Genomic DNA, 15,475 nt, shown 5'->3' with positions numbered 1-15,475 from the left:
TTAGCGGGCCTGATCCGGCCCGCGGGCCGCCTGTTTAACACATGTGCTCTAAACAAAGACAAACCGGCTCAGTGACAGCTTCTTCCCCAGGGCCATCACCACCGAAACGTGTGTACAATTTGTGAAAACATATCTTGTGCCTTTTTCCCCCCTTTCTTGCTGCTGCTAAATGAAACTGAAAATATTTACGATAGCATGCAACTGAAAATATATAAACTACTGCACAAAACTGTGAAAATATATATCTTGTGATTTATTTAGGGTTTGTTGTTGCTGCTAAATGTTATTGCATGATTGTTACGATGCACTATTCTTTCTACCTCATGAATATAAAATCGATTACAATTCTGCCCTTTATCTGGATAGTCTTTTCCTTTTTTCTCTCTTTGAAATCTTGGTCGTCCTGGAAGTGGGATTTGTCAGGACCAGAACGGAGACAGGACCCACTTGCGTTACGTTTCTCTCAGTTTTATTGGAAGAAAGGAAAGGGTTGCACCCACGATCCGGTGATCGCGGGAAGCAGGTCGCTCTGAACGCGGAAGTGGAACTTGGCGGTGTCGGGAATGGAAAAAACGGGTCAGTAGTCGGGACAGGAGAGCAAAAAACGTCGTCGGGATCGGGAACTGGTTGAAAGCCAGGAGAGCAGAGTAGACGTGGTCAGGATAAAAAAACGGGTTAAAGCCAGGAGAACAGACGAGAGCAAAAACAGGTGGGAGTCAGGGTCGAAAAAGCTTGCCTAGAGTATAATGAGGTTCGCAGACGGACAGAAAACAAGACGTGGGTTTAAATAGTGACAGCGAGCCAATCAGAGCCCAAGGCAGTTGTCGTCAAAGGAGCGGGCACAGGTGCATCACATCGGTAATCATGACAGGATTACCTCATGTGCGGTCCCTTCGCAAGGTTTTTTCGTTTTCCTCATGTTGAGGTTTTTGAGTTTTTCCTTGCTCTGATGTAGGTTTTAGATCAGGGGATGATATTATAATGGTCTATGGTTTGCAATAATCTGTGCAGCCCTTTGAGACTCTTTGTGATTAAAGGCTATACAAATAAACATGACTTGACCTGATTTAACTTATTTCATGTTTACACTGGCGTTCCATTCCCAATCTCGTTGCATATGATGTTCCACAAGGGTGTTATCAATGACAACAATGAAAATTCAATTCATATTCAAAATGACATACTCCGAGTCTCCTTTAGTGGAGGGTTCACTTATTCCTCCCCCTTCTGTCATTGTTTGCATGCTCTCCTCATCAAACTATGACAACCTAAACATCTTTAGGTAGGATTAGTTAAAACGGAGACTGTTTTTTTCCATCTATGAGGGTTTGACAAAGATCTGATCACATTTGATGGCGATGGTTTGCAGAGATGTACGAAATCCTTAAGGCTTCACTCACTTTTTCATAACACTGTACCTTCTTCCTCCTCAGGTCCCGCCTCTCCCGCCACAATGTCCTTCGCCGCCCGCTCCAGCTGTTTCCTGCTCTTCCTCCTCCTCGTGGCTCTCTCGTCGGCCGAGCCGAGGCGTACCCCTTCTGGCTCACGCCGTGCGGCCCGTGCACCCGCTGCCAAAGTGCGCTTGGCGGGGAGCTCGTCTCGAGGGGCTCACGAGGGTCGCGTGGAAGTTCTGCACAACAACACGTGGGGAACGGTGTGCGATGACGAGGTGGACATCAACCTGGCCAACGTGGTGTGTCGAGAGCTGGGCTTCCAGCAAGGCATCACCTGGGCGCACAGTGCCAAGTATGGTGAAGGGCAGGGTGAGACATCTTAATAGTTTCACCATTGAAAATACCACACTTCCTATTTTTTTTAAATAATATTTCTCAGCTCCAGTTTTAGTATAAATAATGAAAACTAATTTAAGAGTATAACATTCAAAACACTTTTTAAGCATTACCTCAAATGACATCTACAAACTAAACTTTCGACCTCCTGGGCATATAATCTATCTTGTTTTCCTATTTTAAATGGCTATTCAAGTCAATGAAGACCTCCCAAAGCGCTTTACAATGTGCTTCACACTTACCCATTCACACACACACAGACACACACACCAATAGGGAGTCAGCCATGCAAGGCGCCTATCTGCTTATTGGCGGCATTAGGGATTCAGTGTCTTGCCCAGGGACACTTCGACATATAGCAGTGTTCATTTTACCTCTAAAAAGTGATAGGTCCCAGGGACTCGCATGCTCAAAATTCTATGGGTCCCAACAGAGATCTATGGGTCCCCAAAATTTAGTGTTATCAGGGTTGAAATTGTAAATCAAATAAAATATAGGTAATCCATATGTTCATTCAGTTTTAATCATCACAGTTTATTGGTAATGCAATTCAGTTATCACTTCAAGATTTTTCAGTTCACAACAATATTGTACATTATACAAAATATTATTGCTGAAATAATTATATTAATCTATATTTTCATTCAGTTTTAATCATCACAGTTAATTAGTAATACAAAGCAGTTATCACTTCAAATTTTTCAGTTCATATATTCTTTGTGGTTTGCTGTCCCGCCATAATTGTAATGCCTTCTCAAGGTCCAACCCATTATCATCCTCCTCGTAGCGTAACCAGGAATATAATTGAGTCCATTTTGGAAAAAAAGTCCTTTTCTTGCTCGGAGTATTCTTTTGTTTATTTTCTTTCGTCGAATCGTTTGCTTCAAAACACGTGTTTTCCTTGCCTTCGCGGTCTTCTGAAGAATTTCTCCGCCGTTTTTTCGTGCCGGAATTATTGCGGTTGTTACCACTTTCTGTGTTATGTTTCGACTTATTACCGACACTGAAGAAATTACCAATTTTTTGTTGATTTGCACCTAATACCAACTGTTTTTTCGGAGGCATACTTTCACTCGACAACTGCTACAACAATGACGTCATCTCGAAGCAAGGAGATCTCGTTTTGCGAGATCGGCGCAAGACCAAAACAACAATGGCGGATGGCAGATCTGCCTGACGAAAAGTTTGGAGTGCGGTAAATCTTTGTGAAAAAAAAAAAAAAGTAATCGGGTAGTAATGACAATTTGGTGACCAAAATGTTGCGTCCCGGGGACGCACGTTGATTTGACCCAATGCGTCCCCAGCAAAAATGATGCGTCTAGGACACAGGGACGCGGGCATACGAGAACATACAGGAGGAGCCAGGAATCGAACCTGCGACCACTTGATCCCAAGACGAGCGCTCTACCTCCTGAGCTAATATTTTCAGTATAGTCTTCTTTCTGATAAAATGACAAATATGATGCTATACAAAAATAGTCTAATAGAGAATAAGGCCCATAATTTACCTAATTTAATGTTTTTCAATTTGTATTTTACTAAAAATGATTGGAAAGAGGATTCTTTTTTTAATTATCTATATTTTCCTTACTGGACTTTTTGGGTTTATTTCTTTCTTTTTTTTCCCTACCAAAGACGTCATTTGTCTCAAACGTGCAAAGCAAAAACAATCAGATGCTACATACAGAACATTACAGTTACTATCCTAATCATTGGATGATAACTTAGATACTTGACAACGGTGAGCCTTTTTTTTTTATCAATAATCATCAACTTCCATCCATCCATTTTCTGAACCGCTTATCCTCAGTAGGGTCGCGGGGTTGCTGGAGCCCATCCTAGCTGTCTTCAGGCAGTGGGCAGGGGACACCCTGAAATGGTTGCCAGCCAGTCGCAGGGCAAATAGACAGAAAACTCACTCGCTCATTCATACTTAGGGACAATTTGAACCGGCCAATTAACCTAACATGCATGTTTTTGGAATGTGGGAGGAAACCCACGCAAGCACGGGGAGAACATGCAAACTCCACACAGGAGATTTGATCTCATGACCTCAGAACTGTGCCGCACACGCGCTAACCACTGTTCCGCCGTGCTGCCCGCAGTCATTAACTTGTTTTTACCAATTAGATAAAATTGAAAGAAATACTGTGGCAAAGTAGACAAGGTTTCATGACACAATGGTTAAGAAATAATAATAATAATAATAATTTCCTTTGTATTGTCATTCTTTGTAACAATGTACACAGAACGAAATGTCGATACACCTCACCCGTTGTAGCGAGCCGATGCAGCCGCAGCCAACAGAGGGCGCCGCCATTTTACCAATGTTATAAGTCTTAGGTATGACTCGGCCGAGGCGCGAACCAGCGACCTCCCAGTCTCAAAGCGGGCGCCTTACCATCTAGGCTACTGGACTAATCTACAGTACCACCGTACCCTGAATGTTTAGTCTCATTCTATAGTGCAGTAGTTTACGTTCACTTAGATTCATTCCTTATTTTCTTTTGATTTTATATTTAGGTACAGAAGCCCATTTAAAAGACTGCGTCAGACACCCTGTCGCTAAATTATCCTTTCTCTGTGATTTTATGAAGATGACCATCACAGAGTATGCACAGACTCACATGGTTGACTTGTCCTTTCAACTGAGTGACAGTGGAAAGAACCGGACGGAGTTTTGTGACAAGAATAATGGAACCACAACCAAACACGTCACATGAGAAAAACAAACATGGAGGAAGTGTTTTATCATTGTCCAGACTGCCAAGTGTTTAGCCTGTTAGGGTCTGTGCAGGTGGACACTCAAATCCTCTTTGATTGTCATATATTTTGACATCAAAAGTCACTTACCGTCATTGCTTCATCTTAGTCCAAATCCCAGTTGCTCCCGAACTGGATACTTTGAAGGATGCTTAGCGTATGCCAACAGCAGCAATTAGGCCACCCGAAATAACCGACACCAAAGATGACATCTCGTTAAGGTCGCCCGGGAGGCTGGTGGAGCACATGCAAGAAAAAAGGGGAAAAAAGTCAAGACATTTGTTTTAGAGTAATAACAGCATGCATTCGACCGCAGTTTTGCAACACTTGCTGCGGTGCGTGGACATTCTTTACTGCTGCTTTAAAATCCAAATTAAAGACGACGTAGGATTGGATTTGAGAGGCACGCTCGTAAAACACTCAACTTCTGAGCGCTCCGCAAAGGTGCAACCCTTAATCAGGATTACTTTTGCCAGCTTGTGTGGTCTATTTCCAGGACGAACCGAGTTGTATAACATGCTTAATAACAGCCTACGTCCTTTCCCCCAAGGTCCCATATGGATGGACAACGTCCGATGCAACGGTTCCGAGAAGACCCTGAAGGACTGCAAGCACAACGGCTGGGGGGTGCACGACTGCAAACACGCGGAAGACATGGGGGTGGTCTGCGCCTCCGAGCCCAGGCGGGAGCAGACGACCAGCAACGCAGACGGCAGCAATGGAGACGTCAGCAACGGAGACCGCAGCAACGCAATCGTCTCGAACGGGATTCCTTCGCCCCCGCATCAAGCCATCATGGCGTCCCGTAGGCACATGAGCTACGGCTATTACGGGAACGGACATGCATACGAGGTCCCGATAATCCATAGGCAGCAACTTCACCTGGTACGGTGGCGTCCCCGCAGACGCTGTTGACGTTTGTATCGTTTGTAACCATTGATTGATTTTCCTTCAGGGTCACAGTAAGGTTCGGATTGAAGAAGTGCGCCTGAGGCCTATACTGATGTCAACCAAGAAGAAGACCTTGGTGACGGAAGGTGTGGTAGAAGTGAAGCATGCAGGCAGGTGGAGGCAAGTCTGCGACCAGGGATGGAGTTTGAACAGCAGCAGAGTCGTATGCGGGATGCTCGGCTTTCCGGACGCCGCTCAGCCTAACATGAAATTGTATAAGTAAGTTACTTTGATTTGTAACATTGATCCACATAGCTTTTTGGCTTATGCATGGGGTCAGTTAAAGGAGCTGTATGGAATTTTGAGCTTTTTTTACCCGCTGCCGCTATACTCACTTGTGTCATCATTGCAGCCTGATTTTTCATTTTTTTTAGGAGTTTGAGTTGACATTTGGACTATACCTGAAACAGGCCTTTTCTTACTTTCACCATTTTAATGTTAAAACAACAAATGTAAACAAAAAAAAAACATGGGGACGACAATGAAGTTACACTCCACCCCACCCTTGCATTCCTCCTACCTAGTAAGTTCCGTCTGGAACAGCTTTGCTAAAGTAAGATGAAAGCAGATGGGTGCTGTGGAAAAAAGGGCTCTTTGAAATCAGTTGGGCAATGTTAATAGAATAGAATATAATAGAATAGAATATCTGCGATTGGCTGGCAACCAGTTCAGGGTGTCCCTTGCCCACTGCCCGGAGATGGCTGGGATGGGCTCCAGCCCCCGCCACCCTAATAAGGATAAGCGGTACAGCTAATGAGAGATGAGAGAGAGAGAGAATAGAATATACCTTTATTGTCATAGTTACAAAACGGGTTGAACATATTGTGACAACGAAATTGGGCGTGGCACTCCAGGTTCACATTTGACAATGAGGATGAAAGAAAACAAAAAAGACACGTTCCTAATAATGAAAATTTTTTTTTATGTCTTTTTAGGCTTGATAGTAATCATGAAAAGTCAGAGTTATCCATCTTTAATCTAGAAAATAGTTGTCCAGACCTTCTAAAAAGGCCACATACACATTAAAAGGCTATACAGATGGGGTTACCAATCTTTCTGAAGCTGAGAACTAATTTATTTGTGACACATTAGTCTGAAGGACAACCAGTTTTTTATTCATTTCTAAAATAACTACTTATCATGTTATTGTTGTATTGTTAAAATGCTAATACCAGGTTGTAATTACTAGAAGTAGGGTTAAAATAGCTTTAGTCATTCACTAAAACATCATGCTGGTTTGCCGGCTATTGTTATTGGTGTTCGACTGTTAAGTCAAGTCAAGTTGTTTATTTGTATCGCCCATAATCACAAGAAGTCTCAAAGGGCTGAACAGAAAATACACATACATTACCTACATAAAATATAGGTAATAACCGTTTTTAGAGATTCCTCAAGCTCACAATCCCTAAACATTATCTAGTAAGTTGAAACGTTACTACCTTCAAAAAACTAAAGTAAAATAGTATTGTAGACTCCCCACAATATAGTTTTTATTAACTAGATATTTCAATTATCATCAGAGTTTAGTAAATACTTAATTTTTTTTTTAAAATTTCTTTTGGTATGTGGCTATTTTAAAGCAGTTTTATGATATTTACCAATTTTTGCTTTTAAATAAAAACACAAACAGCTTTCTTACTACAGAACTTTACCAGTATATTTTGATGCCAATTTGAAAGTTGTAAAAAGTTAATTTACATTTTTGGATCATTTAAAAAGATCTTAACAGTACAGATATGATTATTTGGCCACAGAAAAATGGTCAGGGGACCGCAAATGGTCCCCGGCCCATTATTTGAAAATCCCTGCATGTTCTAAATGTAGTAGAATGACCGAAATGGTAGAGATCAAAAGGGTTCACTTCCATTGTTTTTTTTCTATTGGAAGCATTTGTTTTCTAGGTTGTGCTACATATGTCAGGACCATAACGGAAACAGGACCCACTCGCGTAACGTTTCTCACAGTTTTATCGGGAAGAAGGGAAAGGAGCGCACACACGATCCGGAGGTCGCTGGTCGCGGGGATTAGGTTGCTCAGACGCGGAAGTGGGACTTCCGTGGCTAGCCATGGCGGTGTCCGGAACAGAAAAAAACGGGTCAGTAGCCAGTATAGAAGAGCAAAAACGTGGGTGGGATCGGAAACAAGTCGAAAGCCAGGAGAGGAGTGTAGACGTGGTCGAGATCAAAAACGGATAGTTATTCGGGACTGGAGAACAGACGTGGTCGAGATCAAAACAGATCGTAGTGGAAGACAAACAGGAGCAAAAAACAGGACAGTCGAAAAAGGGCTTGTCGTGTAAAAACAGAGATTCGCAGACGGACCGACTAAAAGGGGACTGACAGAACAGAGTTTAAATACTGACAGGGAACCAATCTGGCAACAAGCTGTAGCTGGCGCCACACGGGCGGGGCCAATTGGGCGCCATGGCAACTGTGTCACACGGCCCCTTATTTGAAAATCCCTGGATGTTCTAAATTCATTGGAATGACCGAAATGGTAGTGATCAAAAGAGCTCACTTCCATTGTTTTTTTTTTTTTAAATTCCAAGTATTTGTTTTCTAGGTTGTGCTACATAGCCATTGAACTTGCGGGTGTTTCCAAATTTGTCATTTGGTTTTTCAAACGAAGGTCAACAACATGAAATAATAGAAACACAATGTCCAATCAGTGGTGCGTAATTTGTTGCCTTGCATGCCAGGTAATGGAATAACCCTTAGCGATGGAAAACCCAACAAATAATTCAATATCTGCTCCGCTTATGCTCAGTAGGGTCGCGGGGGTGCTGGAGCCCATCCCAGTTATCTTCGGGCACCCTGAACTGGTTCCCAGCCAGTCGCAGGGCACACAGAGACAGACAACTCACTCGTCCATTCACACCTAGGGACAATTTAGACCAGCCAATTAACCTGACATGCATGTTTTTGGAATGTGGGAGGAAACCGGAGTGCCCCGAGGAAACCCACGCAAGCACAGGGAGAACATGCAAACTCCACACAGGAAGGTTCGATCTCATGACCTCAGAACTGTGCCGCACACGCGCTAACCAATGGGCTGCCGTCAAATCAAATGCCATGAAAATATGTGTGAGATTTTAAGCAATTAGGATGATTTCAAAAGCCATTAAATGGTCAAAAATTTACAACAAGCACATTTTTACAGGTTTAAGCATGGCTGTTAAATGACAAAAGATCAGCATATAATATAGATAAAAAAAAGCAGTGGAGTCCAGTTGAGAGGTAATATATGTAGCATCCCTATGTCACGCTTATCTTCCCTCCCCGACTCAGACTTGGTCCCTCTCTTTATCCTCCGGGCTAACGATAAGGAGAACCTCAGTCCCTACCTAAAGGCTCCTTTGCACCTCTTTCCCAGCAAATCACCCCACGTGCACCTTATTGCCTCCGCAGCTCGCCGATACTATCTCGGCCCACGGGACAAACAATGCTTTCCATTTTGAATTCCTGTCTGGAGGTGTAATATCACCTCCTGATTGTGCTTTAACTGCTCCGTCGATGCGAACGTTCTTGTGTGTGTATTAAAAGTGCCAATTTTATTGGCGCCGGAGAACGTGCAAGCTCGAGTCAGCGATATTGCTCTCCCTTTTTTACGTCCTCTCTCGACAATGGTTATCATTAGGGCGGCACCAGGGCTTATTATTTTTCAGATATGTGCGCAGATGCAAATGACATAGTGTTTTTCCGTTCTAAAAGGCACACCGAAAACCTCCAAACTGGCCAGAAATTTGAACGTGCATAAAAATTAGAGTAGCATTATCATATTTGTGCAATTATTGATCAAGCGGGTACATTTTACTGCTGACCACTGTCACGTGACCGGACCAGATCGGAGGCAGGAGGCAGGAAGGGTGAACTCGTTCGCGTTAACGATCAGTTACTTTTATTAAGGAAATAAAAGTCGTCCAACACTCAGGGACAAAAACAAAAACAGGCTTACATGCAAACAGGAACTCAGACTAGGAATACTCACACAACAGGCTTTCACTCAGAACGGGCAAGTTCAGGTTTCCTCAAGTCAAACAGAACAGAATAATGCAAAATAATGCAATGAACCCACAAACGGCAATCCCCAAAACCCGCCCTTAAGAAGCACACACGCAAATTAGAAAATCTGCTACAGCCGGTGCCAAGGGGGCGGGGCCAGTCGGTAGCCACGGCAACCATGCTGGACATGACAACCACAATTGCGTAGCAATGGTAGTAACCAGGATCAAACCAGATGGGCTAACCATCAGGCTTCTAGGAACATAGATGGTTGTCCAAATTGTATAAAATTGAATGCAAAAGAAATTAAAACCAGACCCTATCCACTGGACCCCTAGGGATACAATTGACACATGAAAAGACATTATATCTCATGCAGGGTTGGGTAGGGTTCCTTTAACTGGATTACTTTCAATTACTTTTGGATTACTCCAATACCAAATATGCTAATAAAAGACAAAAGAAACTAAATATGAATAAAATTATGGAACGGAACACATGGAACGGCAAAAATGATGTTGGCAAGCTGTTTGGATTTATTTTCATTTTGTTTCTGTCGCATTTTATGTTAGTTTTGCCGGAGATCAAAGAGATCAAAGCCAGGAGAGAAAGCTTACCACGTGTTGTGAGTCATCATTTTATTCATATTTAGTTTCTTTTGTCTTTTATTAGCATATTTGGTATTGGAGTAATCCAAAAGTAATTGAAAGTAATCAAGTTAACGTAACCCTACCCAACCCTGATCTCATGTCATTATCGCACTATTTTTAGTCACGGTTCCAGATATGTTAGGGGGAATTTTGTTTCACTTTTTCTCAGCTCAAACTTTGTAATTGACAAAGGATTTGAATTTGTGCCGCCATGCGTTCATTTATATCTTTCAGGAAGCCCGTTTTACTCCTCACAGTGCCTTTCTCTTCATTCAGTTCAGAACAACCAAATTACTTCCCACAATGCCTTTCTCTTCATTCAGTTATTGTCTGACGACATTCTTGCAGCCCGGCCCTTTAACAACAATTTTGCATTGACTAAAACTAGTGTTATGATGAGATAAAACTCAATGCTTATTGATGTAAAGTCTGTATCCCTAGTGGATAAAATCGGGTGCACTCCATGCTGCGATCTAAGTTGATTCCTGTTCCATCCAATGTTAGGCAATTTTAAACAATTGTGATCAGCAATATATTCTAAGGCTAGGTCTTACTCTACCTTATTTTCCAGCACCCTATAGTACAGTGCGCCTCATATATAAAAAAAATATCATACAAGAATATTGTTGGAGATGCGCCTAGTAATCTGGAGCACCTTATTGTACATAAAATACAGTACATTGTGTAAGCAACGCAATACAAACTTTGTTGACTTACGCGTGCAATATAAAAGTGGATGAACAAAAACACCCAAAACTGAGGATGAAATAGTGAATATAAAGAAAAATATAAATATTTTCTTCATGTAAATCCACAAGTATGTGTAAAAACAAATCCAATGTAATCCAATAGCCTTTAAAGAGTGAGTCCTGAGATAACCTAAAATGCAAACGAGTAACCAAGGATTGGAATTTGGTGTCATAATGGTCTTCAAACCATAATGATGTGTCTAAAATGGTCTTTTTTCCTTCCTCTCTCCATAATAGAGTCGGCTAGCTCTTTCACAATCTGTTTTTGACTTCAGCCTCAGCATTTCAATTTATGCTCACACTATACTGGAACTGTTGTGCAACGTTCATTTCTACTGTATTCTCAATAACAATGACATGCACTTGTGTCTCAATCTTCTCATTTTGTCGGAACAATTTTTTAAGTTTTCAAGCTTTGAATCTATTTTAACTCGTGTTAAAAAAGATTTAGCTCGTATTTTGAAACGTCTCTAACTCTTAATTTAAAGCGGGATTCATTTAGGAGCTTATTTAAGCTTTAACAGTGTTTAAACCATAATTTAAAGCCGTTAACTATTTTAAATTTCTAATTAAAACTAGAAAACCTACATTTTTGATACCACTAAAAACAGGTCTTGGCCAGGCTTTTTTGTTTTTTCTTAACTAACTATTGTACACAATGGGACTGGGTTAATTAATTTGATTCAGTGTTCCAATAGTGTCATAAACTTTTATTATTAAAGAATGCTATATTTTTAAACGTATACTTGTCAAGAACCAGAACAGGAGAAGGACCCAGATGCGTGACGTTTCTCACGCAAGCTTTATTTTACGGGAAATAGGGCAGTCATGTACATTAACCCAAACGCCAGTGATTCGGCGATCGTTGGGCGGAAGACGTAAGGCAGCAGTTTGGCGTGGAATGTGTCTCTAGAAAAACATCACTATTTGGACAGATGGGGTCGGTACCGGACAGGATGAGACAGACAGGATTGATTTCAGGCACTGGAGACCGGAGTCCGATAACAAACAGGACGGAAATGATACCAGACACTTGAGATCAAAATTAAACAGGACAAACTAGACGGGAACGCTACCAAACACTGGAGATTGATATCAAACGGAACAAAATAGCTGAGAACGAAACTGGAGGTCGATATTAAAAAGGAAAAAACAGACGGGAACGACACCAGACAGGAAACACAAGCAGGAAACCGGACAGAGTCAAAACCCACCTCTTGCGGGTGTAGAGGTTTGTTGACGGACTGATAAAGGGTGAGTGAGAGCACTGAGCTTAAATAGGAGGGAAGCCAATCAGTCAACGAGCCGCAGCTGGCGCCAAATGGGCGGGGCCAATTGGGCGCCGTGGGCAACCGAGACAATACTAATGCAAAGTTAATTAAAATAACGTTTATTTTTCTCATTACATAATTGAGAGCAAATTCCATGGTATTTAGTGAGTCAGCCCCTCCCCCCATGCTAAAACCCGCACTCTCACCGACTCGGCTTTTGCAGTGTTTGTCCCGCTCCGCCTGCACTGTGATTAGACGGCTGGGTAAAATGTGACATTGAGGAGCATCACGTTTTTTCCCAAGTTGAACGTTTTTCAACTCAAGGCGACCGGAAAAAATGTTTAGCGCTGAGTGTTCCGTGCAAAAAACCTGCCCAGTGCCCAGGGTTGGGTAGGGTTACTTTAACTTGATTACTTTCAATTATTTTTCGATTACTCCAATACCAAATATGCTAATAAAAGACAAAAGAAACTAAATATGATTAAAATGATGACTCACAACACTTGGTAAGCTTTATCTCCTGGCTTTGATCTCTTTGATCTCCGGCAAAACTAACATAAAATGCGACAGAAACAAAATGAAAATAAATCCAAACAGCTTGCCAACATCATTTTTGCCGTTCCATGTATTCCGTTACTCCCCAAGCCTGCACAAAATTTAGTCATTTTATTCATATTTAGTTTCTTTTGTCTTTTATTAGCATATTTGGTATTGGAGTAATCTAAAAGTAATTGAAAGTAATCCAGTTAAAGTAACCCTACCCAACCCTGCCAGCGCCTCATCGCACTGCTGGCATTTTCAACAGAGCGTAAAATCGGGGCGCTGCCATTGCAAGCAATTAGAATTTGCTCAGAGCAGAAAAACTCTTGGACATGTTACAATTCCGCCCTGTAAACCATCAAAAAAACAGCATTCTGTCATAGCGGCAATCATAAAAGCAGAGGTGCTGATATTTAATTCTGTCATTTACCAAATCACCGACATGAGTACGTAGTACAGTGGAACCTCGGTTCTCGACCATAATCCGTTCCAGAACCCTGTTCGAAAACCGATTTGTTCAATCACCGAAATCGCTATTCCCATTAAAAGTAATGTAAAATCGTTTTAATCCGTTCCAACACCCTGAATGTTTAACGTAAACATGAAGCTAACCCAGGCTAATCGTACGTTCGCGTTAGCGCAATCTTCCATACGAAAGAATACGCTAACCTGAATGTGTAAAAATAAAAAAATCAGGTCGTTTACACGTCATTTAGCACCCGGGTCTCCACAACAAGTGGCTAGCGCTTCATTGGAAAGGGAGCTTCGTTCCAACACCCTGAATTTTTTACGTAAACAAAGCTAACCCAGGCTAATCGTACGTTAACATGAATGTGTAAAAATAAAAAAATGATTATGAATAGGATTTCTTACCTTTGTGGTGGACGGTGGGGAGAGAAAAATCATCAAAAGTTTTTCAACTTCTTCCGAAACTTGCGGCAGTTGCTTGCTTATAGCGCTAACTTCCTTAGCCGCATCACTCGATTTCACAGCCTCCTTATTCTTTACTATCGTACTGATAGTAGATTTAGCCATGCTGTATTCACTAGCAAGGTCGGAAATTCGTACACCTTTTTCATATTTAGCTATTATGTCTTTCTTAAAGGCAATAGTTGGACGAACAACTTGTCTTTTTTCACCTGTCCTGCTTGCACCGACCTTCTTCGGAGGCATAATTAGGGGCTAAAACACCCGTACGCCGCTCAGCATCGCACCCTAGCGTACCGGCGTTCGAACTCCGATTTTTTGACCGAACAGCGAAGCAAGAATTTCTCGAAATTTTTGGTTGAACACCGATTTGTCCGAACTGAGAGGCGTTCGAAAACCGAGGTTCCACTGTACATTGAATCATATTTAAAACTCATATTGCTGATTTGGTCTATTTACTCCACATGGTACCTTAAAATAGTATGGCATCGAAACAACACTAGTTATTCTACTGTAATTTGATGAATAGCAGATTTTATTTTACTTTTTTTTTACCATGTTTTGCGGGTGTGGCTTGTTTGCCATGTCAATGCCTTTCACAATAGTTTTAGTGTCACGACCAGAACGGAAGTAGGACCCAGATGCGTAACGTTAATCACAAGTTTATTGAGATATAGAGGAAAGGCGATTTGGTGCTTGCTGGACGCGGGAAGCAAGACGCTCACAGAATAGGAACGTGTTCCGAATGCGAAGTCTCTGCACCATACAACACAGTCGGCACAATCACACTCTCATACAGTTCCCTCTTAACATCCATACTCATACTCTTGTTGTTCATCACTCTCCTCAGAGCACCCAAAACCTTGCTTCCTTGATTCACTCTGTGCAATACCTCACACTCCATTCCACCAACTGCAGCCACATCACAACCCAAGAACCTTAAGTACCCCTTCCTGGCGGAAAATGTATTTGAATAAAATCTAAACATTTTCATAATTATTTTAAAATCTTACATAGCCCCTGGTGTGCTTTCAAGTAACCATTGGGTAGACATAGCCACATTTGGCGGAGGCATAGGCTCAGGAGGTAGAGCGCTCGTCTTGGGATCGATTCTCGGCTCCTCTGTCCTTCGGCAAGACGCTGAATTCCTAATGCTCCCGAGAGCATTGCCTTGCATGGCTGATCGGTTAGTTAGTGTGTAAAAGGGAAAAGTGTGAAGCACATTGTAAAGTGCTTTTGGAGGTCTTCATTGACTTGAAAAGCGCTATATAAATGCAGACCATTTACATTTAAGGTAAAAATCGTGAATTTGACATAGCTGGGAAAAAACATCGTACAGTGAGCTTAGTCAGTCAGACACTTGAATGACTTGAATCACACATCTGAATGGAAGCTTTTCCTTGTTATGGTTGAGAGATGTTTATCTGCAAGCGCATACCATCCGTTTGTTTTGCCAATTGTAAGCACAGACAGAACCAGATGGCTGTAATTACACCATGTGAGCACCCAAAATAATTCCGGCCCCCAGACAATATGACGTTGACATTTTTTGGTAACATCTGTACCCAAAAACCGGAAGCTATGGACCGCTTACGAGAGTGTGTTGCACGGTTTTGACCGTCGGGAACACTCCGCTGTGTTGCTTCACCTTTCTCTGAAGCCGTTCTTAGCAAAGCTTAACCAGGCTGCGGCTTCGTATAAGGATCTTAAGATGCTGTAATTGCAGGTTGGTCAAGAGCGAAGCTCACTGGGGTTCATGTTCCAGGAGGAAAAAAAAACAATCCTCCATTATGACTATATGAGAGAGGAACACAGGTCTACAGGGATGGAGGG

The 15,475-nt window shown here is 42.0% G+C and overlaps 1 protein-coding gene across 1 annotated transcript in view; it reads left to right on the top strand.

Annotated features, from left to right (window-relative positions):
• loxl4 (lysyl oxidase-like 4) overlaps window positions 1-15,475 on the top strand; it is a 55,683-nt gene that overhangs the window by 7,770 nt on the left and 32,438 nt on the right. Inside the window, exons 2-4 of the mRNA XM_088350817.1 lie at window positions 1,434-1,763; window positions 5,104-5,438; window positions 5,509-5,723. Of these exons, the coding sequence (XP_088206943.1) occupies window positions 1,454-1,763; window positions 5,104-5,438; window positions 5,509-5,723 (860 nt within the window). The 5' untranslated portion in view covers window positions 1,434-1,453. The remainder of the gene's footprint in view (window positions 1-1,433; window positions 1,764-5,103; window positions 5,439-5,508; window positions 5,724-15,475) is intronic.

Source organism: Urocampus carinirostris, chromosome 13 (assembly GCF_059441175.1).
Source record: "Urocampus carinirostris isolate Australia breed hairy pipefish chromosome 13, RoL_Ucar_1.0, whole genome shotgun sequence".
NCBI lineage: Eukaryota > Metazoa > Chordata > Actinopteri > Syngnathiformes > Syngnathidae > Urocampus > Urocampus carinirostris.
Note: the sequence above shows the minus strand (reverse complement) of the source record. Positions and strands in the feature narration are given on the sequence as shown.